The sequence below is a fragment of the Chiloscyllium punctatum genome, chromosome 2, assembly GCF_047496795.1.
Source record: "Chiloscyllium punctatum isolate Juve2018m chromosome 2, sChiPun1.3, whole genome shotgun sequence".
Lineage (NCBI taxonomy): Eukaryota > Metazoa > Chordata > Chondrichthyes > Orectolobiformes > Hemiscylliidae > Chiloscyllium > Chiloscyllium punctatum.
In genome coordinates this window covers 139,086,363-139,113,601 of record NC_092740.1, presented here as the reverse complement: position 1 = coordinate 139,113,601, position 27,239 = coordinate 139,086,363, and the positions used below count along the sequence as shown (strand labels likewise).

Below are 27,239 nucleotides of genomic sequence, written 5' to 3'. Positions count from 1 at the left end.
TGGCATTAATGACTGAGAGGTAGTTGATCACTTTATTTTCATGTGATTTCTGAATAGTTTAGAACAATATTTTCCATGAGATGTTCACCTTTTTTGTTAAGATGGGAACATTGATTTTTGGAATAAATGATCTTAAATGAATAATTGTATAAATTTGAAGTACATCAAGGTAGAAATTATGGAAATACAATTTTTGAGACTGATCACAGGTTTATTAAGGTAAATATAGAATTAGATTTTATTGTCACATGCACTCGAGTATAGGAATACATCAGGACAATACAAGTGTACAAAGTCGCCATTCTCTGGCGCCATCTTGGTTACAAAATCAGAACCTTTACAAAATGGCAGAAATAAAAGAAAGCCAAAAGGTAACAAAAACACTCACATCTTAAAATCTATAAAGTCTTGTTTCCACAAAGATGTTTGGAACCACCGAAGCAGGCACCCAGACCTAGTCACAGTCTGAGTTCTCGGTCAGCCTGTGAGACTCGCGTTGATCACTGGGAGGAGCCATATTCTTGCTGTGGCTAACATTGTCACCGCCTCTAATCGCTGGAGGAGCCATATTCACCCCAGTGCTAGCCCCATATGCTAGGAGGAGCTGAGTCCTTGCTGCGGTGTCCAATTGCTGGGAGGAACTGCGTCTGCCGCTGCCTCAGACTGCTGGGAAGCTGCTGCTATTCTATGCACGGCCCACTCTCGCTGCTGATGTTGCACTGCCACTGCCTCTGGTTGTCAAAAGGAGCTTGGGAGGCACTGTGTCTACCACAAAAGTCTCCAATTGCGAAGAGGAACCACATTTACTGCAACTGCCTCTGATCCCTTTGATGAACCACAACCGCTGCCTCAATTGCTAGGAGGAACTGCGTCAGCTGTCGCCACCACCTCAGACTGCCAGGAGACTGCTGCCATTCCACACATGGCTCACTATTGTTGCTGTGCTGAAGCTGCTGATTAACCCACTGCAAAAGGCTTTCAATGGAACATAAATGAAAGAGAAAAAAAACAAAAGCAGATGGAAGCGGGCCGACCCCTGAACTTAAGAGTCCACACGCAGCCCTGTTGGCTCCATCGCCATAACTGGTGATGTCAATACCAAAAAAGATAGAAATAAAGCAGCTTTTATTGCTGTTACTACATTTCAAACATTTTTGACTATGAAGTATATTGAAATGTTGTGGAAGTTGTGAAAGGTGCTATATAAGTGCAACTTTACTTATTTCATTCTAATCACCAAAAAGTTCAAACTTTCTATACAAAATAAAACATAAATAAAATGGACTTACCTTCACAGATCTAAAACCCTGAATTAACTTGCTAATTAAGGCACATTAAGTGGTCATTTCTCAGAAAAATAGAATCAAAATGTTCCGGATGCTGGCATCTGAAATAAAAGCAGAAAGTTATGTAGGAATTCAGCGGGTCTGTTAGCATCTGTAGAGAGCCAAATAAAGTTAATATTTTGAGTTGGATTATATTGAACTTGAAATGTTAACTTTGGCTCTCTCTCACCAATTGCTGTCAGACCTGTTGAGTTTCTCCAGCTGTTTCTGCTTTTGTCATTTGTCACAATCTTTTGCATGTCAGATTTTCCAAATTTGGATGAGAGATTCTTATTCTGACTCTTTTAGCAGGTCACAAAAGTTCGCTTTCTCCATCTCTTTATGGGGGTTAGCCAGGGCACGTCACTACCTGTATCTGACCCATGTCGCTTATCTAATCATTTGTTTAATTGCTGTTTGTGAAGTCTTACTGTTTGCAAACTGCCTGTAATGTTTATTCACACTGCATATGTGTGCAGTTACAAGAGCCAGATTCATGCCTGTGAAGTGCTTTGGGATGACATAAAATTGCAAACTCCTTGTCAATAACTCAGCATCATTTAAATTTGCAAGTTACAATGTACCAGCTGAAATATATTTAACCAGGATCAGAAATCACTTGAGTGGCTGATTAGCTATTTCGGCAAGATGGCCAGCATGTGGCTTACAATAATGACAACAACCCATATTCGAATCAAGTTTGCCTCTTCACTCTGCCCCTGAGAGTGGAAGGCACTGGGAAAAATAACCACCAAGAAAATGGCTCGAGATTAAGCATCAATGTACAACAGGGCAAGGGCCAGGCTTCAGGCAAAACACAGGCTTCAGGCAGACTGATGGAAGTATCTACATAGAATAGCATAGCACAAGAACAGGTCCTTTGGCCCAACATGTCTGTGTGAACCATGATGTCATTTTAAATTAATCCCATTTGCTTGCACATGGTCCATATCCCTCTATTCCCTGCCGTTCATGCCTCTTAAATATTGTTATCATATCCACTCCTAACACCTTCGTTCCCTGGCAGCACGTTTCAGGCATCTACTACCATCTGTGCTCACACATCTCCTTTAATCTTTTCCACTCTCATCTTAAACCTATGCCCAGTATTTGACATTGTCATCCTGCAAAAAAAGACTCCAACTATCCATCCTGTCCATGCCTCTCATAATTTCATTTCCTTCTAACAGGTTGCCCCTTCGCCTCCAATGCTCAAGTAAAATCAGCCTACGTTCGTCCAACCTCTCCTTACAGCTAACACACTCCATCTAGGCTACATCCTGGTAACTCTCTTTTGCATCTTCTCCAAAGCCTCCACATCCTTCCTATAATGTGGGGGCCAGACTGCACACAATACTCCAAACGTGGCCTAACTTAAGCTTTAGACATCCGTAACAAGATTTGCTAATTTTTATTCTCAATACCTGACAATTGAAGGCAAGCATGCCAGATGCTTTCTTTAGCACCTTATCCAGTTGTGTGACCACTTTCAGGGAGCTCTGGACTTGCATCCCATGATCCCTCTGTATATCAAAGCTCCTAAGCGCCCTGCCATTTACCGTACAGTTTCCTCTTGCATTTGACCTCCCAAATGCATCACCTCACACTTGTTCAGATTCAACTTCATTTCTCCACCCAACTTTTCAACTGATCTTATCCTGCTGCATACTTTGACAACCTTCCTCATGATCCACAACTCCAACAATTTTATGTCGCCTGCAAAGTGAATCAGATTCACCTACATTTTCAACTAAATAATTTCTATGTGTTCCAAATAACAGAGATCCTTGTTGGACACCACTGGTGAGGTTCTGGAATTGATCCCACTGATATCTTTGGGCAGTGCAAATTATGATCCAAATCCATGTTGGATTTACGTCTTCTCACTTCCTTTTACTAACATCTCTCCACTCCAAATCTGAATACATTCTGCTCCTAGATTACATCATCCATGTGGCACCCTATTTATATCCCACATTTAAATCACCAGGTTACATTACTGGACTGCCCACAGCATGTTGAAATTACACCATATACAAAACACCCCCCCACCTCAAATTAAAGGCCTCAAATATACCACAGACATTACACACCCTGTTTGCTGATATCTCAAAGCACATGGCTTAGAATGCACCATCCATGTGGCACCCTATTTATATTCTACATTTAATCTCCAGGTTACACTACTGGACTGCCCACAGCATGTTGAAATTACACCATACACAAAACACCCTCTATACTTCACATTAAAGGCCTCAAATATACCACAGACATTACACACCCTGTTTGTTAATATCTCAAAGCGCATGGCCTAGATTATCAACCCACATTACACATTGTTTAAACCGGACACATTGTAACACCTGTTTGTACACCATATATAAACCCCCCAATTATGCCAAGTTCATATCACCCAAATTTCACCCCTTATTTCTTTCACATGTTATCATACCCCTGCACATACCACCCACATTACCATCTATACTCCTCATGTATACTTCAATTCTGCCAACTTGACAGGGTTTATACCACCCCTCATTCAATACACCCCTGTGCACACCCGCCCACCTTTTGAATCAAGACATATACTTTTTCATTTAAAAAATACCTTCATATTCATAGTTCCTGAAACAGTTTGGTTTTGCAGAGTAGCATGGGAAGGAATAACCAAGCATTGGAGTTTGACCCTGTCCAACAAACAAACCAAAGGTTTTACTCACTTGTGCAAGACAATATTTACATATAGTTGATGCACAGAAGGTCCTTGTGTATACCATTCATGTTAACACATATACATTATTCAGACTGCACCCCTGTGTATATTCAGCCACATTTACACCGCAGTATAGCCCACAGGATGACCCAGATTCCAGCCTTGTTGTTTATTCCACCACATGTTACACTCTGCACCCAAACGTGTGTCCATTGCCTATGCACGGGGCTGGGTTACAGCTCATCTGCCTCTTCCCCTCCTCCCTATTCCAGTGTCACTTCCTGTGGGAGGAAGATAAGCCCCGATGCCGTCTGTCGGACAGTGCAAAGTCCGGGCAGAGAGTGGGGCTGGTGCTGCAGACTGGCTGCCGGGGAAGGAGCAGGGAGCGGGAGGATCGCTGCTGCACCAACAGACCGGGACAGGGGAGGGCAGCTTGCTGCACTGCTGCTCTCTGCTGAGCCATGGGGGCCCGGCTCCTGTTCCGTGCTATCATTATGGGCCCTCCCGGCTCGGGCAAGGGGACCGTGTCCGAGCGCATCGTCAACACCTTCGGGCTCAAGCACCTGTCCAGCGGAGAGCTGCTGCGGACCAACATCAAGAATGAGACAGGTACCCGCTCGGTTCTCTCTCTCTCTCCCGGAGGAGAGCGGTCCCCCAGCTCTCTCTCTCTCTCTCTCTTTGTCCCTCTCCCTCCATCCCTGCCCATTAGGCTCAGTGAAGCAGTCCCGTTGTTCTGTGGGCTGTACTGCATTCAGCCTTCCCCGGAGCATCACTGACTCCACTGTAAAGCGCGACCAAGTCTTCATTCCTTTTGTAACATGTTTGGCTGCAGAATTTCTGATGCCATTCCTTTTGTAACATGTTTGGCTGCAGGAATTTCTGATGCTATTCCTTTTGTAACATGCTTGGCTGCAGGAATTTCTGATGCCATTCCTTTTGTAACATGTTTGGCTGCAGGAATTTCTGATGCTATTCCTTTTGTAACATGCTTGGCTGCAGGAATTTCTGATGCCATTCCTTTTGTAACATGTTTGGCTGCAGGAATTTCTGATGCCATTCCTTTTGTAACATGTTTGGCTGCAGGAATTGCTGATGCCACTCCTTTTGCAGCCTCCCATCTATAGAATCCATCTACCAGGCCCACTGTCAAGGAAAGGCCGCCAGCATTCTCAAAGATCCATCCCACCCTGGCAATGTTTTCCTACAACCTCTACCATCAGGGAGAAGCCTGAACACACACACCAACTGGTCTCGCAACAGTTTCTACCCTCCTGTTGTTAGAATACTGAATGGACTCACAAACTCTTAACATTCGTCTGTACCTGTGTTTTTGTTTTTGCTGTGTATTAGATTAGATTAGATTAGATTACCTATAGTGTGGAAACAGGCCCTTCGGCCCAACAAGTTTACCAATTGTTTACTTATCTATGCTACTTCACGATGTGATCTGCTTGTATTGCTCACAAGACAAAGCTTTTCACTTTGCCTCGGTACACGTGACAATAAATTCAATTCAATATATTTGGCTGCAGGTCTTTCTGATGCCATTCCTTTTGCAAAGGATTGGTGCTGGATTCATAATTTATATAAATGATATGGATATGAACATAAAAGGTATAGTTAATAAGTTTTCAGATGACACCAAAATTGGAGGTGTAGTGGACAGTGAAGAAGGCTACTTTAGATTACAACAGGATTTTGATCATCTTGCAACTGTACAGAACATTGGCTAGGCCACTTTTGGAATAATGTGTGCAATTGTGGTCTGCCTGCTATAGGAAGGATGTTGTGAAACTTGAAAGGGTTCAGAAAAGACTTACAGGGATGTTGCCAGAGTTGGCGGGTTTGAGCTACAGGAAGAGGCTGAATGAGCTGAGGCTGTTTTCCCTGGAGCGTCGGAGGCTGAGGGGTGACCTTATACAGGTTTATAAAATCATGAGGGGCAAGGATAGGGTAAATAGACAAGGTCTTTTCCCTGGGATGGGAGACTCCAAATCTAGAGGGCATAGGTTTAAGGTGAGAAGGGAAAAATTTAACAGGAACCTAAAGGGCAACTTTGGTGTGTGTGTGCGTGCGCTGGTACACTTCCATTATCTGGCTGGGTCTATGAATAGGAAGAATTTAGAGGGACATCGACCAAATGCTGACAAATGGGACTAGATTTATTTAAGATACCTAGTTGTCATTGACAGGTTGGACCCAAGGGTCTATTTCCGCACAGTACAGCTCTATAACTTGATGACTTGAGAAGAAAATCCTGGGGAGAAATTATGTGAAGCCCAGACTGGAAATGAAATGACATAGTTTAATAATGGCCACATTGAACCTCATTAGACCGTTGATTCTGCCAAGTTTAAAGAAAAAGAACGTTCCTGGAACTGCTCAGCTGGCCTGGGTACATCTTTGGAGAGGAGCGAGAGTTATCGTTCAGGTTGTGGTGCTCTTTCAACAAGAAATTTTGACTTGAAGCAATACCTTTTGATTTTATTTTGCTCCCTCCAGTGTGCCGAGTATTTCTCAGCATGTTTAGCTTTTATTTCAAATTGCCAGCATCTGCAGCAGTTTGAGTTTGTGTTGTTGTTATTGCAATTTTTTCTCTTCTCTCAGTGGCAGTATTCTTGGTCTGATATTTGCAGGTTAAAAACCCTATTCCAGAGACTTGAACCCTTGATTCAGTCTTGCATTATTAAAGGAGCACTGTTGGTTAAGACAGTAAGAATCATAAAATAGAGTGCAGAAGGAGCATGTTGAATCTACATCAGCTCTATGGTGACTGTACATGAAAAAGATTTTGAAATTTTCACATAAACAATCTGCAATATTTTGCTTTTCTCTTAGCTCTGCCAGTACCCTTGCCAGTGTTCATCGTGAAAGCAAGTTATCTCAATGTTGTTTATAGGAGTTGCTGACAGAAAATTGGCTGCTGAATGTCCTACACATCAAAAGTGATCATGTCAAATTACTTTGTTCTTGCATGGGATGTTGGTGTTTCTGCCATTTTCCCCATTTGATAACCCATTCCTTGTTGCCCTTAAACTGATTGACTTCCCAGACCATTTCGGAAGGCTTAGATAAAGAGTCATCTGGACTTGAAATGTTAGCGTGCCTTCTCTCCATGGATGCTGCCTGGTCTGCTGAAATCTTTAGCATTCTTTGTTTTCAGTACAGACTCCAGCGTTTGCAGTAATTTAGTCCTGCATTTCAGAAGGCAGTTAAGACTCAACAATATTGCTGTGGATCTGGAGCCACATGGGTGAGGATGGCAGATTTCCTTCCTGAAAGGATGTTATTGAACCAGATGGGTTTTTACAACAATTGGCAATACCTGCATGGCTGTCATTAGCTGAATTTATAATTCCAGACTTTACTGAATTCACATTTCACCACCTGCCATGGTGGGATTTGAACCCTCTCCCCAGAACATTAGCCTGGTGTTAAGATTATTAGTTCAGTGACATTGTTAGTATGCCTACAGGTAGTTCTTCTATAACACTCGTTTATTAAATATGATTTGTCTGTAACGCGATTTATGAATTGCCGGCCATTTTTCCTATAAAGGGAAATCCCGTTCACTGTTACACAATTCTCATCCCCATCAGTAGGTGTAGCGGTGTGCGGAGGACTGGACTCCGCGTCGGCATCGTACGATCAGTCAGCTTGAGCGCTTTCCAATGAGGAGCTTCGTGAAAGGTTTTGTGAAATGTTTGGACTGGTGGACTTGGAAAAGCATCATGAAAATGTCTCTACAACCTGAGGAAAAGAAGCTGGGAGCAGTCTGTTAACTTAATAACTTAAAACAGTTGAGATGAGAGTGAAATTTCACTGGAATTGACTAACAGTTTAAAAAAAGTATAAGTAAAAGGACAGTGTTGTGAGCAGTTTGAAACTTGGCTTTGTTGTTTGTATGAAGAGCTTTTTTTTTCTTTTTTTAGAAACTGGTTTCAATGTTAAAGAATATCTGCAAACTCATGTAAACCTGTTTCAGTGATTAATCACTCTGGTAACCAACTGCAAAGAAAAATCAGTAAGGGGGCTTGAACATGGGTGGTCAGAGTCAGGAAACTCTGCACAGAAGTGGGTGAGGGAGAGAAAGGTGGGTGGCACACTGTTAATTTTAGTTCATGTGTGGAATTATCCTGAGGGCATGAGCAGGCTGTGCAGTAGAGATTCAGGGATAGTCAGGGTCAGATGTTAATGAGGATGAGAGTGAGTGGGGAAGACGTTGCAGCAAATGGTGGATACAGTAGCAGAGATCGAGTGAGCGTGAGGTGTCAATGAGAAAATGATGGCAGAGTGGAGTAGGTCGTTGATCTTCTTCCTACATTCTGTGCATTCTTTTAGATTACTTACAGTGTGGAAACAGGCCCTTCGGCCCAACAAGTCCACACCAATCTGCCGAAGCACAACCCACCCAGACCCATTCCCCTACATTTACCCCTTCACCTAGCACTACGGGCAATTTAGCATGGCCAATTCACCTAACCTGCACATCTTTGGACTGTGGGAGGAAACCGGAGCAAATCCATGCAGACATGGGGAGAATGTGCAAACTCCACACAGACAGTTGCCTGAGGTGGGAATTGAACCTGGGTCTCTGGTGCGGTGAGGCAGCAGTGCTAACCATTGAGCCACCATGTCGCCCAGATGGTTGAGACTGCACTGGACTAGATGGTAAACCTGGTCCAGGTTGGCATGGTTCCAGTAGGATGGTGTTCTCTGTTGGCCTGGAAGAAGAGGACATCCTGCCTCTGCATCACCCCATCCCCATCAGCAGCATCTTCATCTCCCAGCCCAAAGAGAGATGCCAATTTTCCATTGCCATGTTCAGGACCAATGTCAGGAACCATGCAGGGCAGCTCTGATCTGACAGCTCTTGTCTGGGCACACAATACTATTTTAAAGATGGTGCTGCACCACAGAACTTGGTCAATTCTGGGATATCCAGGAAGAGGTGAATTGTTTTAGGAATGGCATGATAGTGATAGAATGTGTGAGAGGGGTACCAAAGGATGGGGTAGATAATAAATCAGGTGGGTTTTGTAGAATAAGGTGATAGATGTCCCCAAGCACCATGATGTGTAACCCTCTGAGAAACTCATCAAAACTGACTCTTAGCAAAAGAAATTGAATATTCAACCCTTGACCTATGAAGGCAGGTTTCATTCTGGGATCTGACTTGTACACTGTTATCGTTGGATGGGATCAGAAGATTGGCTAGAATGTAGTGCAGCCAGCAGGTATAGATGCCAATCGAGAGAAATCTGTCGAAGATTCTGATGAATTGCAATGTAGAGTACCATACAACAGGTCAAAATTTACGTAGACTGTGCTATCGTTTGTGTTAGGCTAACTACTATTATTGTTTTGTTCTTTTTTTACTGGTACTTTTGGTGACTTGCCCAAACTTGTTTTTCCCATCTGCCCCTTTATTTCTATTGCACAATTTTCTATAACACTGTCGCACGGGACCACAACCGTGGTATTATGTGCTTGGGGATGTCCTCAAGTTGTGAAAAGTGCTATGTAAATATAAATTCTTGAATTGAAACAAGGTTTTGTGTTTCTGTGGAAATAGTGACCTGATATCTGATTTCTGTCATATGTTTCAAAGTAAAAAATGCAATAGTTGCAAGTTGAAGGTTGTGTAAATAAATGTTATCAAAGCTGTGTAAGGAAATGCTAAACCACTTTTTCTTTAAAAGAGAAACATTTTCAGTGAGCCCTGTTTTCTAAATCTACTTTATATTGAAATAAATGTGAAGGATTTTGTAAAGGGTAGCAATAGTTAGCTTCAAAATAGGATTACTATGCTTGTGTGTTTTATTTTAATCCAGCTTTTGCAATAGGTTAGTAAATTGATTATTGATTATTTGAAAAACGGAATTGAGGAAAAGATACCCGTGTACCTTCACAACTTTCTTTATTCCTATTTCACACACATACTACAGTTCCTGAAAGGAAAAGTATAAGTTTGCTGAGCACTGAGCATTTGAATAGAGGAGCAATGCAAACGCTCAAAAGCATTTACAGCGCAGAAGGAGGCCATTCAGCCCATCCTTCTATATCAGTTAACAAAGATCTGACTATGCTTACCCATTTTTCAGCTTTTGGCCAATAACAATGGCAACACAAGTGACTATCTAAATACTGCTTAAATGTTATGAGGGTTTCTGGGTCAACCATCCTTTCAAGCAATGAGTTTCAGACTCTGACCACCTTTTGAATGGAAATGTCTATCTACCATCTCCTCTTAGCTTTCTGCATCTTCCCTTAAATTTCTGCCTCCCCGGTTATTGATCCCTCTAGAGGGTGGACAGGAACGTACCTTTCCACTATCTATGTCCCTCATAACCTAATGCATCTCTATCAGCTCCTCCCCTCAACCTTCGCTGCTCCAAGGAAAACAACTTCAGCCGATCCAATCTATCAGATTCTTTACCCAGGCAGCATCCTGGTAAAGCTCCGCTGTGTCCTCCCTACTGTAATCACATCCATCCTTGTGCTGCCTTAACCACCATCTATTTGCTCTGCTACTTTCAAAGATCTGTGCATATGCACACCAAGGTCCCTCTGATCTTCAGTAGTTTCCAGGGTCCTGCGATTCATTGTGTCATCCTTTTTGTCTCAAATGCAATACTCACAATTTTCTGTTGAATTCCATTTGCTATTGCTGTACCTACCAGCACAGTTCTTTGATATTCTCCTGGAGTTGATGGCTATCTCTCTCACTATTTCTTACCCTATCAACAAATACGTGCACCACTTGTACAGAACACTGGTGAGACCACACCTGAAATATTATCTACAGCTCTCCTTACCTAATGTAAGGTATACTTTTTTTAGATTCCCTACAGTGTGGAAACAGGCCTTTCAGCCCAACAAGTCCACACCGACCCTCTGAAGAGTAACCCACCCAGTCCCATTTCCCTCCGATTAATGCATCTAACACGATGGGCAATTTAGCAAGGCCAATTCACCTGACCTGCACACCTTTTGACTGTGGGAGGAAACCGGAGCACCCGGGGGAAACCTACCCAGACACTGGGAGAATGTGCAAACTCCACACACAGTTGCCTGAGGCTGGAATCGAATCTGGGACCCTGGTGCTGTGATGCTGCAGTGCTAACCACTGAGCCACCATGCCACCCAATGAAGGGAAACGAATCTCCAATTTTTCATTATTACCAGAAATGCTCAACGCATTTCAACATTAGTGTCAACGCGACCTCCTATTTGGGTTTTTTTCAAGAATCTAGATGGTGATGTAAATCAGAGTGCTGTTATTTATTAATTAGAAAGAACAACAGCTGTATGCAGCACCTTTTGTATAGGAAAGCTCAAGATGAGTACAGACAGCATTCCCAAGATTAACCCTTCACTTGTATTTGTTGTACGATTGTTGATGAGAAGCTCATCTCAGCAAGAAATACTCTTTCATAACCTTGTCTGTTAGAGTGCTCTATAGTTGATGTAATGCAGCTGGTTAGCATTAGCTTAAACATCATTTGATAAAAATATTAATAGTGATTCAAAGGGCGAAATTATTTAATTAATGATCTATAGTCTATCTAAAGCTGTATGACCCCCACAATTTATGGAAATGGAAATTGTACTCTAATTAGTAATTCCATTAAAATATCCATTGGAACCTGGAAATTATTAACCAAGAAAGACCACAGTCCACCACTAAGTCCTCGTGATAGTTGGCCTGGAATTTAATGGCAGAGTGCTAGCATTCACCATTATTAGTTTACAGAATGTGACTGCATTTTCAGGACTTAACGCAAAAGCAGATAGATGCAGAATTCTGAATTTGGGGTCCGTCTTTCAGTTTTCCACCATTGTGGTGAATACTCTTGTTTTACCACTGACTGCAAATTCCAGGCTGTTGGTTCAACATAGAAGTCAGCCTTTTTTCTTTGTTCATTTACGGAATTTAGGTGTTACTGGTTAGGGATGTGCTTATTATCCATCACTAGTTGCCCTTGAGAAGATTCATGTTGCAGCTCACCACCTCTTTCTCAAGGGGAGTGAAGGATGGACAATAAATATGCTGCTTATCAGTGTTGCCCTCACCCTGTGAATAAATAAAAACTGTACTGAGCAAGCATGCTACACTTAATTACCTTGCCTTAATTGCACATGCACTGGAGTTTTTAATTTTATTTTCTGAAATAGATTTATCTTATTCATTTGAATGATGCAGTGCTAACTGCTTCCATCTCAATAATCGGTTCGATTTGTTAGATAAGTTGATCTAAAACATTTTCTTCCTACATTGTCTTGTGCCAATTAATATTGATGTATAGTATATGAAGAAGATGACTGTTGTCTTGTGAGCGATACCGTTTCTCTTGCCTCACCCCAGAACAGAGTATAACTCCTTATTTCTAGGTATTCAGTTTTCGTTATCGTGTGATTAGTGCGAGCATTCAATTTTGACTTTACTGCATTACAAGCTTCTTGAATACTAAATTATTTTCTCCCAAAATGTGAGTTGCATCAAAGGGATATGATGACGAAAGGTCCAGGAAATCACTACAGTTCCTTTTGTGTGAAGGGGTGAAAGCAGTGCTACGTTCCACACACTAATCTCTCCTGCATAATCAGAATTGATGCAAGTTCTGTCCTTATCTATACTGTATTATTGTTTTAATTTCTAAACAAAAATAGCCTAGTTATCAGCAAACAGCTGAGAAAACAACCAATTTTGCACTTTGAGACAATTCAATTTACTCTTTGGGTCAAAAGCAAAGTGCTGAGGTTGCTGGAAATCTGAACTTGAAACAGGAAGTTTTGAAACACCCCAGTGGGACAACGTCTGTGGAGTGAGGAAAACAGAATTCGGTTTTGAGGTCAATGATCTTTTGTCGGACTGGAACAAATTAATTTTAACTAAATATGAAGCCATTGGAAAGGAGAAGCAAAGCGTCAAAGCAGAATTTCTGTGATAGGGTGGAAACCAGCAGGAGTGATTAAAATTCAAAAACTAATGGCATTGCCTTCTCAGTGTTTGAGCTGCCTTTACAACTTTTATCTGGTTTAAGTAACAGTTGAAAGGCCTCAAGGTGTTTTGTTCAAGGCTGAAGGTTTCTGTGCAGGATGAGAAAAAGACTTGTGCACGCAAAACATTGGCCCAAAAATGTATTGTCTGCCAGTCGTATGGGAATATTGGTCATTGACTTGAAATAGTACTATTGATGTCGAATTCTGCTCCATTCTGGAATCTAGGAATTAAATTGAACCTTACTTCAAATTTTAGAATGGGGATGTTATGAATACCATACATTAAATTTATTAGTCAGTCACTACAAGAAGGACCTGTAGCTATAGCTGTGTTAAACATTGCAGTCTTTCATGTTAATCCTGTCAATTAAACAAATTATGATTTTCCAAACCGTGCTGTTCAGGTTTGTAATTTTAATGATTTGAAGTTAAGAAAGAATTTAGGCATTATTTTTGAAGAAAGGTTTATACTAATGAGCAGAAATGTGGGGGATGATGTGGTTAGACAACAGGGCCATAACGTACTGTGTGCCAGCAATTGCTGTTAACAACATACAGCCTCAGTCAGAAGGTTGAGAGTTCAGGCCCTATTTCAGAGAATTCAGAGAATAATCAAAGCTAGTGCTTTAGCACAAAACTATGACAATGCTGCATTATTGGATTTGATGTCTTTCCAATGAAATGATAAACTAAGGCAATATGTACAAGAAAACTTTCTTGTTCAATATATTGATGTACCCACAGGAGGAGGGGCGAAACATGATCTCCAGTTGGGAAATAAGGCAGGGCAAGTGACTGAGGTGTCAGTAGGGGGAGCATTTGGGGTAATTGATTCTAATTCTTTTAGTTTTAATGTAGTTATGGAAGAGAATGGAACTGATCAAAAAGTTTAAGTTCTAAATTGGAAAAAGGCCAGTTTTGACGGTATTGGACAGAAACTTTCAAAAGTTGATTGGATGAAGTTATTTGCAGGTAGAATGATAGTTAGGAAGTGGGAGGCCTTTAAGAATGAGATAACGAGAGTTCAGAGACTGTATGTTCCTGTTGGTGTGAATTGGAAGGCTTGTAGGTGTAGGGAATGCTGGGTGACCAAGACAAATTGAGGCTCTGGTCAAGGAAAAGGAGGCAGCATATATCAGGTATTAGCATCTGCAATTGTGTCAATCCTAGGAAGAGTATAAAGACAATAGGAGTATACTTAAAGGGAAATCAGGAGGCCAAAAGGGTACATGAGGTATCTTTGGCAAATACAGTCAAGGAGAATCCAAAAAGATTCTATAAATGCCGGAGGAAACAGCACAGAAGCGCTTCACAGGAGGCTCCCAAGCACTGAGGATGTCACCTAGACAGGGGTCGAAACGTTTGCAAGGCAAATTCCCAGCTCGGCGAACAGAACCACAACAACGAGCACCTGAGCTACAAATCTTCTACCAAACTTTGAAGATTCTATAAATACATTAAGGGCAAAAGGGTAACAAGGAAGAGAAAAAGGCCCCTTAGAGATCAGTGTGACCATATATGTGTGGAATCACAGGTGATGGGTGAGATACTAAATGAACGTTTCACATCAGTATTTACTGTGGAGAAGGGCATGGAAGCTAGGGAACTTGGAGAAATAAATAGTGATATCATGAAAGGAGTTCATATTACAGAAGAGGAGCCACTGGACCACACAAAATTCGATAAAACCGTTGGACCTGATTGGTGCAGAACTCTGGGAAACTAGAGAAGAGATTTGTTGGGACCCTTTCTGAAATATTTGCGTTATTAATAGCAATGGGTGAGGTGCTGGAAGACTGTAGGCTGGCTGATGCGGTGTCATTATTTAAGACATGCTAGTAGGAGAAGCCAGGGAATTATAGATTGGTGAGTATTATGTGAGTGGTGGGTAAGTTGGTGGAGATTTTGAGGGACAGGATTTACATGTATTTGGACAGGCAAGGACTTGATAGAGGTTTATGAGATGATCAGAGGAATAGATAGAGTAGACAGTCAGAAACTTTTTCCCCGGGTACAACAGAGTGTTACAAGGGGACATAAATTTAAGGTGAAGGGTGGAAGGTATAGGGGAGATGTCAGGGGTGGGTTCTTTACCCAGAGAGTGGTGGGGGTATAGAATGCGCTGCTCATGGGAGTGGTAGAGTCAGAATCATTGGCGACCTTTAAGTGGCATTTGGATAGGTACATGGATGGGTGCTTAATCTAGGATAGAAGTTCGGCACAACATCGTGGGCCGAAGGGCCTGTTCTGTGCTGTATTGTTCTATGTTCTATGTAAGGTTGAAGGCAGAGCATTAACTGTTGTCTGTGATGACTTCAGCAAAGCATTCAACAAGGTTCTGCATGGTAAAGTTAGATCACATGGGATCCAGGGAGAGCTAGCCATTTGGATACAAAGTTGGTTTGAAGGTAGAAGACAGAGGGTGGTGTTGGTGGAGGGTTGCTTTTCAGGCTGGAGGCCTATGACAGTGGTGTGCCACAAGGATTGGTGCTGGTGCTTTTCATCATTTATATATCTGATTTGGATGGGAATGTAGGAGGTATAGTTAGTAAGTTTGCAGATAACACCAAAATAGATGATGAAGTAGTGGACAGTGAAAAAGATTATCTTGAGATGTTAAAGGGTTAATTTGTTCTACTGACCTGCAAGAAATTGGAGGTTAGGGTGGTATGTTTCTCTGTCTTGCAGGTAGAATGTAAAAGAATTTACATTGCCATCACCTGTTATTCAGAATCAATAAGAACATTGCAGATAAAATTCTAAGCACACCCAGCAGTTTAAAAAAACAATTTACACCAGATCTTGCCATTAAGGAATGATCAAAATCATTGTTTCTGGAAATAATCAAATCACTACATTGTGTCTTGAGTGACATGTGACTAGGGGGGGGGGGGGGAGTGGCTGGGGTTGTTTTGTGGGCATTACTGATTGTGACGTAAACTCTTGTATGAAGAAAGAACTAGTCCCTTTGTTCTGGGAGGTTGTTTGACAAGACTCCACAAGCATTGTAAAGTGTGTTAAGGGTTCCTCCAAAGCTTATACTTAATAAATTTTGGTTATTCGCAGAAGTTGGCATATTGTAGTTGCATCAAGTGTGTAAGAATCTCAAGAAAAAGAACCTAACAATCGCGGAATACAACGGGACCTTGATCAGAGAGGACAATTGGCTGAGGACTGACAGATAGAGTTTAATTTAGGTAAATGTGAGGTGTTGCATTTTGGTAAGGCAAATCAGGGCGAGACTTGTACAGTTAACGGTAGTGTCCTGGGGTGTGTTGCTGAACAAAGAGACTTAGGGGTGCAGGTGCAGAGTTCCTTGAAAGTGGAGTCACAGGTAGATTGGGAGGGTGAAAAAGATGTTTGGTATGCTTGCCCTTATTGGTCAGTGCATTGAGTGTAGGAGTTGGGACATCCTTTTGTGGATGTACAGGACATTGGTGAGGCTCCTTTTGGAATACTGTGGTACAATTCTGGTCACCCTTCTGTCGGAAGGATGTTGTTAAACTTGAGAGGGTGCAGAAAAGCTGTGCGAGGATGTTAGGGAGCTGAAAGTTTGAACTGTAGGGAGAGGTTGCATAAACTGAGACTTACTTCCCTGGAGTGCAGAGGCCAAGGGGTGACCTCATAGAGGTGTTAAAATCATAACGTGCATTGATAGGATGAATAGCAAAGATCTTTTTCCCAGGGCAGGAGAGTTCAAAGCCAGAGGGCATAAGTTTAAGAGGAAAGTTTTTTAGAAAGGAATTGAAAGGGTAACGTCTTCATGCAAAGAGTGGTGCGTGTATGGAATGAACTGCCAGAGGAAGTGATGGAGGCTAATACAATTACAATATTTAAAAAGCATCTGGATGGGTATACAAATAGAAATGATTTAGAGAGATATGGGCAAATTGCTGGCAAATGGGATTGAGTTAGATTGGGATGTCTGGTCAGTGCGGATGAGCTGTACCAAAGGGTCAATTTCCATACTGTACAACTGCCCTTTCAGGTGGAAGCAAGAGCTGACACCACTGTATTCCAATATAAACAGGGTTGTTCTGGTATATTGATGAATACCTCTCAAGGTAACACTAATAAAACAGATGGTCTGATCACTTCTGTGAAATTAGATCATTGCTGTATGTAGGACATTGCTGTGTGCAAGTAGGCTGTCAACTTGTCAGCATTGTGAGAGTAACTGCACATCAGAATTGCATAATTGGCTGTTTAACACTTTACATCTGCCATGAAAGTTGCTACATATTAACCAAGACAAAAATAAATAAGTGGTCTAAGTGCAGATTTCTAGAAACAGTTTCAGTTGACTTTAAATTTAGTTTCTTGACCAAATGTGAAGCCATTGGGACCTTGTGCTTCACAGTGTCCCATTGATGTGCTTCTTGCTGCATTACCTACTCTGAACTCACCTGGAATTATCCCATGGTCATAGTAATTGGCGTCCCGAGACGCTGAATGGCAGTGATTTGCCATGCTAAATATAAAACCATTTCCCACCGTGCAAACCCAGGAACCCAGTGATCCAGTAAGGAACTTGGATTAATGAAATGGGGAGATTCAAGTCATGGAGGTGGTATATTTTGTTAGGAAGCATGTAGAAAGGCAATATTTTGCTAAATGCAATTTTCATAGGAGTGTACAAAAGCTGAATGAATGTTGGTTGTAAGCAAGTCTTTAAGGGCAAAATAAGTTGAGAATATTGTTCTTTATATAACATGGATATATGTATGGAATTTGCAGTATTAAAAGTGGGAAGGAGTACAAATCCAGAATGATATGTAAAACCTTCATAAAACTGGTTTGGCCTCAGCTGACATATTGTTCAGTTCGGGAAAGACAATTTAGGAAGAATGTCAAGGCTTTGGGGAAGATACAGATACAATGCACTAAAATAGTACCAGGGATTACAGAATTCAGTGCTATGGAGAGACTGGAGGAAGCTGGGATTTTGTTCCTCTTAGCTCAGATAACACTAGATTTAGTAGAGATGTTCAAAATTCTGAATGGTTTTGATCTGAGGAACTGTTTTCAGTGGCACAAATGTGGGTTACCAGAGGACACTGTTTTAAGCTGATCGGTAAAAGAACCAGAGGTGACATGAGGAATCTTGGTTTTTTGCGCAGAGAATTAATGTAATCTGAAATGAATTGGTGATCGGAGCAGACTTAGAAATAACTTTCAAAAGGGAAATGGATATGCAACTGAAGGGAAAAGTTGTAGGCTGTATTGAAAGGGTGGTGGAATTGCGACCAGTGGGACAGTGAATAGATCTTCCAAAACGGCCAGCACAAGTATGATGAGTGAATGGCCTCCAGTGCAGTATCAAAGTAGTGAGGTAATGTTCAGTTATGTAGGCTATTGGTCAGACCACATCTGGAGTACTGCTTATAGAATTGATTTATGTATTTGAGAAATGGTGTAAATGTGTTGGAAGCAGTTCAGAGAGAGTGTACTGGACTAATATTTCAATTGGTGGATTATCTTGTGAGGAACGGTTGGACAAACTTGGCGGGAGTCTGATAAGGTAAGAAGTGACTTGTTTGAAACATTTTGAGGGGGTCTTGAGAGGATCAATGTGAAAAATATTTTGTGGCAGAATCCATAAATTAGAGATTTTAGAATCTTGGAAAGTTTCTTTCTCATAAGGCAGTGGAAGCAAGATTCTTGAATATTTTTAAAGTCGAGTTAGACAGATTCCTGGATAGCATGGGGGTGAAAAGTCATCAAGGGGTAGGAGGGAATGACATAGAGGTCAACAGTATGCGAACAGGCCCTTCACTCCAGCTTGTCCATGCTACCCAGTTTTCACTAATCGACTGGTTCCATTTGTCCAAATGGGGAAGAACAGAGGACGTTCAAGGGACCAAGTCATTATTAATTCGTTTGTTTGTTTGTATGCCACTTGGGGTGATTAAATTTCTTTTGACTTATGTGCATTTATAAAATTTACTGAATTTGGGCACAGGCTCAAGGGGCAGAGTAAGCTATCCTTGCTCCAGTGATAGAGTCACAGAAATGTACAGCATGACATCAGTCCATGCCGACCAGGTATCCCAACCCAATCTAGTCCCACCTGCCAGCATCTGGCCCATATCCCTCCAAACCCTTCCTATTCATATACCCATCGAAATGCCTCGTAAATGTTGCAATTGTACCAGCCTCCACCACTTCCTCTAGCAGCTCATTCCATACACGTACCACCCTCTGTGTGAAAAAGTTGCCCCGTAGGTTTCTTTTATATCTTTCCCCTCTCACACTAAACCTATGCCCCGACCCCAGGGAAAAGATTTGTCTATTTATCCTATCCATGCCCCTCATAATTTTGTAAACCTCTATAACGTCACCCCTCACCCTCCGACACTCCAGGGAAAACAGCCCCAGCCTGTTCAGCCTCTCCCTATAGCTCAAATCCTCCAACCCTGGCAACATCCTTGTAAATCTTTTCTGAACTTTTTCAAGTTTCACAACATCTTTCCAATAGGAAGGAGACCAGAATTACATGCAATATTCCAACAGTGGCCTAACCAATGACCTGAACAGCCGCAACATGACCTCCTAACTCCTGTACTGAAAATGTGTTGCTGGAAAAGCGCAGCAGGTCAGGCAGCATCCAAGGAGCAGGAGAATCGACATTTCGGGCATGAGCTCTTCTTCAGGCTCATGCCCGAAACGTCAATTCTCCTGCTCCTTGGATGCTGCCTGGCCTGCGCTTTTCCAGCAACACATTTTCAGCTCTGATCTCCAGCATTTGCAGTCCTCACTTTCTCCTAACTCCTGCACTCAATACTATGACCAATAAAGGAAAGCATACTAAACACCTTCTCCACTATCCTAGCTACCTGCGACTCCACTTTCAAGGAGCTATGAACCTGCACTGCAAGGTCTCTTTGTTCAGCAATACTCCCTAGGACCTTACCATTAAGTGTATAAGTCCTGCTATGATTTGCTTTCCCAAAATGCAGGACCTCGTATTTATTTGAATTAAACTTCATCTACCACTTCTCAGCCCATTGGCCCATCTGATCAAGACCCTGTTGTAATCTGAGGTAACCTTCTTCACTGTCCACAACACCTCCAATTTTGGTGTCATCTACAAACTTACTAACTGTGCCTCTTATGCTCGTATCCTTATGCTCGTAAATGACAAAAAGTAGAGGACCCAGCACCAATCCTTGTGGCACTCCACTGGTCACAGGCCTCCAGTCTGAAAAACAACCCTCCACCACCGCCCTCTGTCTTCTACCTTTGAGCCAGTTCAGTATCCAAATGGCTAGTTCTCCCTGTATTCCATGAGATCTAACCTTGCTAATCAATCTCCCATGGGGAACCTTGTCGAAGGCCTTACTGAAGTCCATATAGATCACATGTCTCGCTCTGCCCTCATCAATCCTCTTTGTTACATCTTCAAAAAACTCAATCAAGTTTGTGAGACATGATTTCCCATGCACAAAGCCACGTTGACTATCCCTAATCAGTCCTTGCCTTTCCAAATACATGTACATCCTGTCCCTCAGGATTCCCTCCAACAACTTGCCCTCCACCGAGGTCAGATTCACTGGTCTATAGTTCCCTGGCTTGTCCTTACCACCCTTCTTAAATAGTGGCGCCACGTTAGCCAACCTCCAGTCTTCTGGCACCTCACCTGTGACTATTGATGATACAAATATCTCAGCAACAGGCCCAGCAATCACTTCTCCAGCTTCCCACAGAGTTCTCAGTTACACTTGATCAGGTCCTGGGGATTTATCCATCTTTATGTGTTTCAAGACATCCAGCACTTCCTCCTCTGTAATATGGACATTTTTCAAGATGTCACTATCTATTTCCCTACAGTCTATATCTTCCATAACCTTTTCCACAGTAAATATTGATGCAAAATACTCATTTAGTATCTCTCCCATTTTCTGCAACTCCACACAAAGGCCGCCTTGCTTGTCTTTGAGGGGCCCTATTCTCTCCCTAGTTATCCTTTTGTCCTTAATGTATTTGTAAAAACCCTTTAGATTCTCCTTAATTCTATTTGCCAAAGCTATCTCATGTCCTCTTTTTGCCCTCCTGATTTCCCTCTTATGTATACTCCCACTGCCTTTTATAATCTTCTAAGGATTCACTCGATCTATCCTGTCTATACCTGATATACGCTTCCTTTTTCTTAAACAAACTCTCAATGTCTTTAGTCATCCAGCATTCCCTATACCTACCAGCCTTTCCTTTCACCCTAACAGGAATGTACTTCTCTGGATTCTCGTTCTCTCATTTCTGAAGGCTTCCCATTTTCCAGCCGTCCCTTTACCTGCAAACATCTGCCCCCAATCAGCTTTTGAAAGTTCTTGCCTGATACTGTCAAAATTTGCCTTTCTCCAATTTAGAACTTCAACTTTTAGATCTGGTCTATCCTTTTCCATCACTATTTTAAATCTAATAGAATGATGGTTGCTGGCCCCAAAGTGCTCCCCCGCTGACACCTCAGTCACCTGCCCTGCCTTATTTCCCTAGAGTAGGTCAAGTTTTGCACCTTCTCTAGTAGGTACATCCACAGACTGAATCAGAAAATTTTCTTGTACACACTTAACAAATTCCTCTCCATCTAAACCCTTAACACTATGGCAGTCCCAGTCTATTGTTTGGGAAATTAAAATCCCCTACCATAACCATCCTATTATTCTTACAGATAGCTGAGATCTCCTTACAAGTTGTTTCTCAATTTTCCTCTGACTATTAGGGGGTTTATTTTACAATCCCAATAAGGTGATCATCCCTTTCTTATTTCTCAATTCCACCCAAATAACTTCCCTGGATGTATTTCTAGGAATATCCTCCTTCGGTACAGCTGTAATGCTATCCCTTATCAAAAACGCCACTCCCTCTCCTCTCTTGCCTCCCTTTCTGTCCTTTCTGTAGCATTTGTATCCTGGAACATTAAGCTGCCAGTCCTGCCCATCCCTGAGCCATGTTTCTGTAATTGCTATGGTATCGCAGTCCCATGTTCCTAACCATGCCCTGAGTTCATCTGCTTTCCCTGTTGGGCTCCTTGCAATGAAATCAATGTAGTTAAGGGCTTTTGCCCGAAACGTTGATTTTCCTGCTTCTCGGATGCTGCCTGACCTGCTGTGATTATCCAGCACACCTCTAATCTAGACTCTGATTTCCAGCATCTGCAGTCCTCACTTTTGCCTATCTTGTCACTGCCTGTCCAGACTGACTCGCTTCTGTTCTCAACTGTGCGAACCATTGTAGTTTGATCACTTTCACTCCAATCACTCTGGATGGAACATGTTTAAGGAGTTCGCGAGACGTTCTTTGTTCACAATGCTCTGTGCTAATGGAATGTTATTCTGTAAAAAGCACAGTTGCCTACAAATTGAAATTGGAAAGTGCCCAATTCCCTCACTCGGAGTATTGAGTAGCTCAGCACAACATGAAGTGTTTAATTGATGGTAGACCAGTTCCATGGGTCATCGTGACTAAGTGCTGTACATTGCTTTACAACACTGACCCATGTTAAATGTAAGGTGCAACCCCACTGTTAGCCAGCACCTTCAGGAGATGAAATGGAGAAACCTGGAAAGAGATTTCGACTCATTATAGTAAAGCATCTTTATTTTGGATATAATGGTTATAACTTAATTAATTCCACTTTTGGTGTGTTTTCCAGAGTTTGGTTTGCTCGCCAAGTCCTTTATTGATGAGGGAAAGCTGGTGCCAGATGATGCAATCACAAAAATCATACTACATGAACTGAAGCAAATGAGCCAGTACAGCTGGCTGCTGGATGGTAAGGATGTTTGCAGAGTGGACAGAGTTCCAACTGTGTACTTGAAATGCATTCACACAAAGTTAAAATGCTTTTATGCAAGTGTATAGTACATAAAAACATAGAATATTGAGGTATTTGCTGCACTGCCCAAATTTTATGAATAAATCAGTTGTGTCATGTCTTAATTTGTGGTCTGCTCTGTTGTGGGCTGCAAGAATGGCAGCAAATTACAACAAGTAGAAGGCATCAGTTTTTTTTTTCTGGCTATTTGGCAAATGATTGGTTGGCTGAAATGAAGTCATTTAGTCTCTCCTTCTCTGGGAAGTACAGAGACACGCAAACATGCATACACACACACACACTCGCGCACACACACAAACACAGACAGACAGCTGGAGCGCATGTTGACACTGTTTATGAAAAACCAGTTTTCTAAGAGAGAGAGAATTGGAGGTGTGACAACTGGTTAATTATTCAGGTTTCTAAGTTCTCTTCTTTCACACCTCAATTTGTGCTAAACTGAGTGATCGACTTTTTGGAGATGTTAAACCAACATTCTGCGAAGAATCAGGCTGGGTGGGAATGAAACAAATGAGCTGAGGCCAACTGTGTAAAAGGTCTTTGATCTTGAGGGAGTAACTCATACTGCTGCCAAGTCATCAAGTGTGCACTAACCCCATTATTCTTAGCTCCTGAGGGACTGCAGTTTACTTCAAGAGGGCATTGGATGATTATTTGGATAGAAATAGTGTGCGGTGGTATCAAGAAAAAGCAGGAGACTGCAATGAGGTAATAATGCTCACTTGAAGAACCAGTATAGACTCGATGGGACGTAAGATTCTATGATTCTGCTGAAACTGGGTTTGTTGCTAATTCCGAGTTAGGTGGGATAGCAAGCTGGGGACGATAAACAAAATGCATGGGCTTCCAGCTGGCAGAGAGCGTATAATGTGGGATGTGTAAAGTTATTCACTTTGGTCGTTTCAATAGAAAAGCCAAACACAATTTGAAAGGTATGAAAATGATAAATGTTGACATTCAGAGAGACTTGGAAAGGCTCAAAGAAGGAACACAGACAGTGAGCAGTTAGGAAAACAGATTGCCTGGTTGGCTTTCCTTGCAAGGAGATTGGAGTACAATAATAAAGGAAGTTATTGTACAATTAAGAACATAATATTTAAGAGCATGATGAGAACATTCGGTCTGCTCCGTCAATCAATAAAAAATACTTTAGTTGTAGAAAGGAATAGGCTTGTAAGAGACAGTTTGAGTTACTGAGTTGTTTGCAGAGGTTAACTTATCCTGTGGAGAGACTGACTATTTGGATCAAACCAGACTGAATCTGAAGAAGGGTTGCACCTGAAACATTGACTTCTCCACCTCCTGATGCTGCCTGGCTTGCTGGGTTCTTCCAGTCTCCTGCTTGTCTATCTCTCTCCCGACAAAAGCTACCAGACCTGCTGAGTTTCTACATTATTCTCTGTTTCAGAATTCCAGCATCTACAGTAATTTGCTTCTATTCACCCTGAAGTTAACATGTTTGCAAAGAGACATTGCTTCCTTTCTTTAACCACACCCTGTCCTCTCCACCCACAAAATAAGAGGGAGAATGGGTTAAGTAAGTAGTGAGTATGGAGTTGAGCTCTTGCTTAGTGAATAATGTCTCCTCGGAGCTCCACCTTCAAATGAGGCAGCAAATCTTCGCACAAATTCCCACATTTCAGAATTGAGGTCAGTGACCATCTAATCTACGTTAGGGTTATTAGTTGGAGGCTAATTGTTGTCCAGAATCTCACCAAATAGTGTTAGTGATCTTTTACAGACACCTGTGTGTCCATGTTTTAAAGTTTCACCAGAAAGACCACTCCTTCAGCAGTTCAGCCTTTAGTTTATTTGGTATGACATTGAAGTGTCAGCTGTATTGTTTATGATTTAACTGCAAGTGTGCAGCACTGAGTCAAGGCTGATTAGATTCCCTATAGTGTGGAAACAGGCCCTTCAGGCCAACAAGTCCACACCGACCCTCTGAAGAGTAACTACCCAGACCCATTCCCATACCCTATATTTACCCCTGACTAATGCATCTAACAATATGGGCAATCTAGCACGGCCAATTCACCTGACTTGCACATCTTTTTTGATTGTGGGAGGAAACCAGAGCACCCAGAGGAAACCCCATGCAGACACAGGGAGAATGTGCAAACTCCACACAGACAGTTGTCAGACGTGGGAATTGAATCTGGGTCCCTGCCACTGTGAGGCAGCAATGCTAACCACTGAACTACTGTGCTGCTCCATCAGGATATATCAATCTCTCTTTCTCACATGCTGTCAGGATAAATAGGTCTACTGAGATAAACTCAAGTAGTTTTGCAAGTTCAAAGTTTGGGAGAAGATTTGTAGCTCCCAAATCTACAAATTGTGCTCGTTGTTGTGCTTGTGTTCGCCGAGCTGGAAATTTGTGTTGCAGACATTTCGTCCCCTGTCTAGGTGACATCCTCAGTGCTTGGGAGCCTCCTGTGAAGCGCTTCTGTGATGTTTCCTCCAGCATTTGTAGTGATTTGTCTCTACCACTTCCGGTTGTCAGTTCTAGCTATCCACTGCAGTGGCTGGTATATTGGGTCCAGGTCGATGTGCTTATTGATTGAATCTGTGGATGAGTGCCATGCCTCGAGGAATTCCCTGGCTGTTCTCTGTTTGGCTTGTCCTATAATAGTAGTGTTGTCCCTGTCGAACTCATGTTGCTTGTCATCTGAGTGTGTGGCTACTAAGGATAGCTGGTCATGTAGTTTCGTGGCTAGTTGGTGTTCATGGATGCGGACCGTTAGCTGTCTTCCTGTTTGTCCTCTGTAGTGTTTTGTGCAGTCCTTGCATGGGATTTTGTACACTACGTTGGTTTTGCTCATGCTGGTATCGGGTCCGTCGTCCTGGTGAGTTGTTGTCTGAGAGTGGCTGTTGGTTTGTGTGCTGTTAGGAGTCCTAGTGGTCGCAGTAGTCTGGTTGTCAGTTCAGAAATGTTTTTGATGTATGGTAGTGTGGCTAGTCCTTTGGGTTGTGGCATGTCCTCATTCCGTTGTCTTTCCCTTGGGCATCTGTTGATGAAATTGCGGAGGTATTCGTTTTTGGCGAATACATTGTATAAGTGTTCTTCTTCCTCTTTTTGCATTTCTGGTGTACTGCAGTGTGTTGTGGCCTTTTTGAACAGTGTCTTGATGCAACTTCTTTTGTGTGTGTTGGGGTGGTTGCTTTCGTAGTTCAGGACTTGGTCTGTGTGTGCGGCTTTCCTGTATACCTTTGTATACCATGGGCTCACCCATCTCTGGACTCATAGCAGAAGCGGTAATGCAATGGTTAGAACAAACAGTCTTACCGCAAATTCAACCCAAACTCTGGGTCAGATATGTAGATGATATCTTTGTAATCATTAAAAACACATAAATAGAGAACACACACCAGATCATCAACGCCACACTCACAGGAATCCGATTCACTAGAGAGGAAGAAAAGGACGACCAACTCCCATTCCTAGACGTGATGGTACAGAGAACACCGAATGGAGAATTCACCACAAAGGTTTACAGGAAAGCCACACACACAGACCAAGTCCTAAACTACGAAAGCAACCACCCCAACACACACACAAAAGAAGTTGCATCAAGACACTGTTCAAAAGGGCCACAACACACTGCAGTACATCAGAACTGCAAAAAGAGGAAGAAGAACACCTATACAATGTATTCGCCAAAAACTGCAATTTCATCAACAGATTCCTCAGGGAAAGACAATGGAATGAGGACATGCCACAACCCAAAGGACTAGCCACACTACCATACATCAAAAACATTTCTGAACTGACAGCCAGACTACTGCGACCACTAGGACTCCTAACAGCACACAAACCAACAGCCACTCTCAGACAACAACTCACCAAGACGATGGACCCGATATCCAGCATGAGCAAAACCAATGTAGTGTACAAAGTCCCATGCAAGGACTGCACAAAACACTACATAGGACAAACAGGAAGACAGCTAACGGTCCGCATCCATGAACACCAACTAGCCACAAAATGACATGATCAGCTATCCTTAGTAGCCACACACTCAGATGACAAGCAACATGAGTTCGACAGGAACAACACTACTATTATAGGACAAGCCAAACAGAGAACAGCCAGGGAATTCCTCGAGGCATGGCACTCATCCACAGATTCAATCAATAAGCACATCGACCTGGACCCAATATACCGGCCACTGCAGCGGACAGCTGGAACTGACAACCAGAAGTGGCAGAGACAAATCACTACAAATGCCGGAGGAAACATCACAGAAGCGCTTCACAGGAGGCTCCCAAACACTGAGGATGTCACCTAGACAGGGGACGGAACGTCTGCAACACAAATTTCCAGCTCGGCGAACAGAACCACAACAGTTTTGCAAGT

General features: G+C 42.3%; 1 protein-coding gene and 1 long non-coding RNA gene across 2 annotated transcripts in view; one reads left to right on the top strand and one right to left on the bottom strand.

Moving 5' to 3' along the window:
- Nucleotides 1-254: 254 nt before the first annotated feature.
- LOC140490477 (uncharacterized) lies at nt 255-4,248 on the bottom strand. The gene is made up of 3 exons (XR_011963226.1): nt 3,934-4,248; nt 1,290-1,387; nt 255-975 (listed from the first exon to the last, which is right to left on the bottom strand). It is a non-coding gene; the product is annotated as an uncharacterized lncRNA (long non-coding RNA).
- Nucleotides 4,249-4,349: 101 nt separating this feature from the next.
- ak3 (adenylate kinase 3) overlaps nt 4,350-27,239 on the top strand; it is a 36,138-nt gene continuing 13,248 nt past the window's right edge. The window contains exons 1-2 of the mRNA XM_072589111.1: nt 4,350-4,647; nt 22,697-22,816. Of these exons, the coding sequence (XP_072445212.1) occupies nt 4,500-4,647; nt 22,697-22,816 (268 nt within the window). The 5' untranslated portion in view covers nt 4,350-4,499. The remainder of the gene's footprint in view (nt 4,648-22,696; nt 22,817-27,239) is intronic.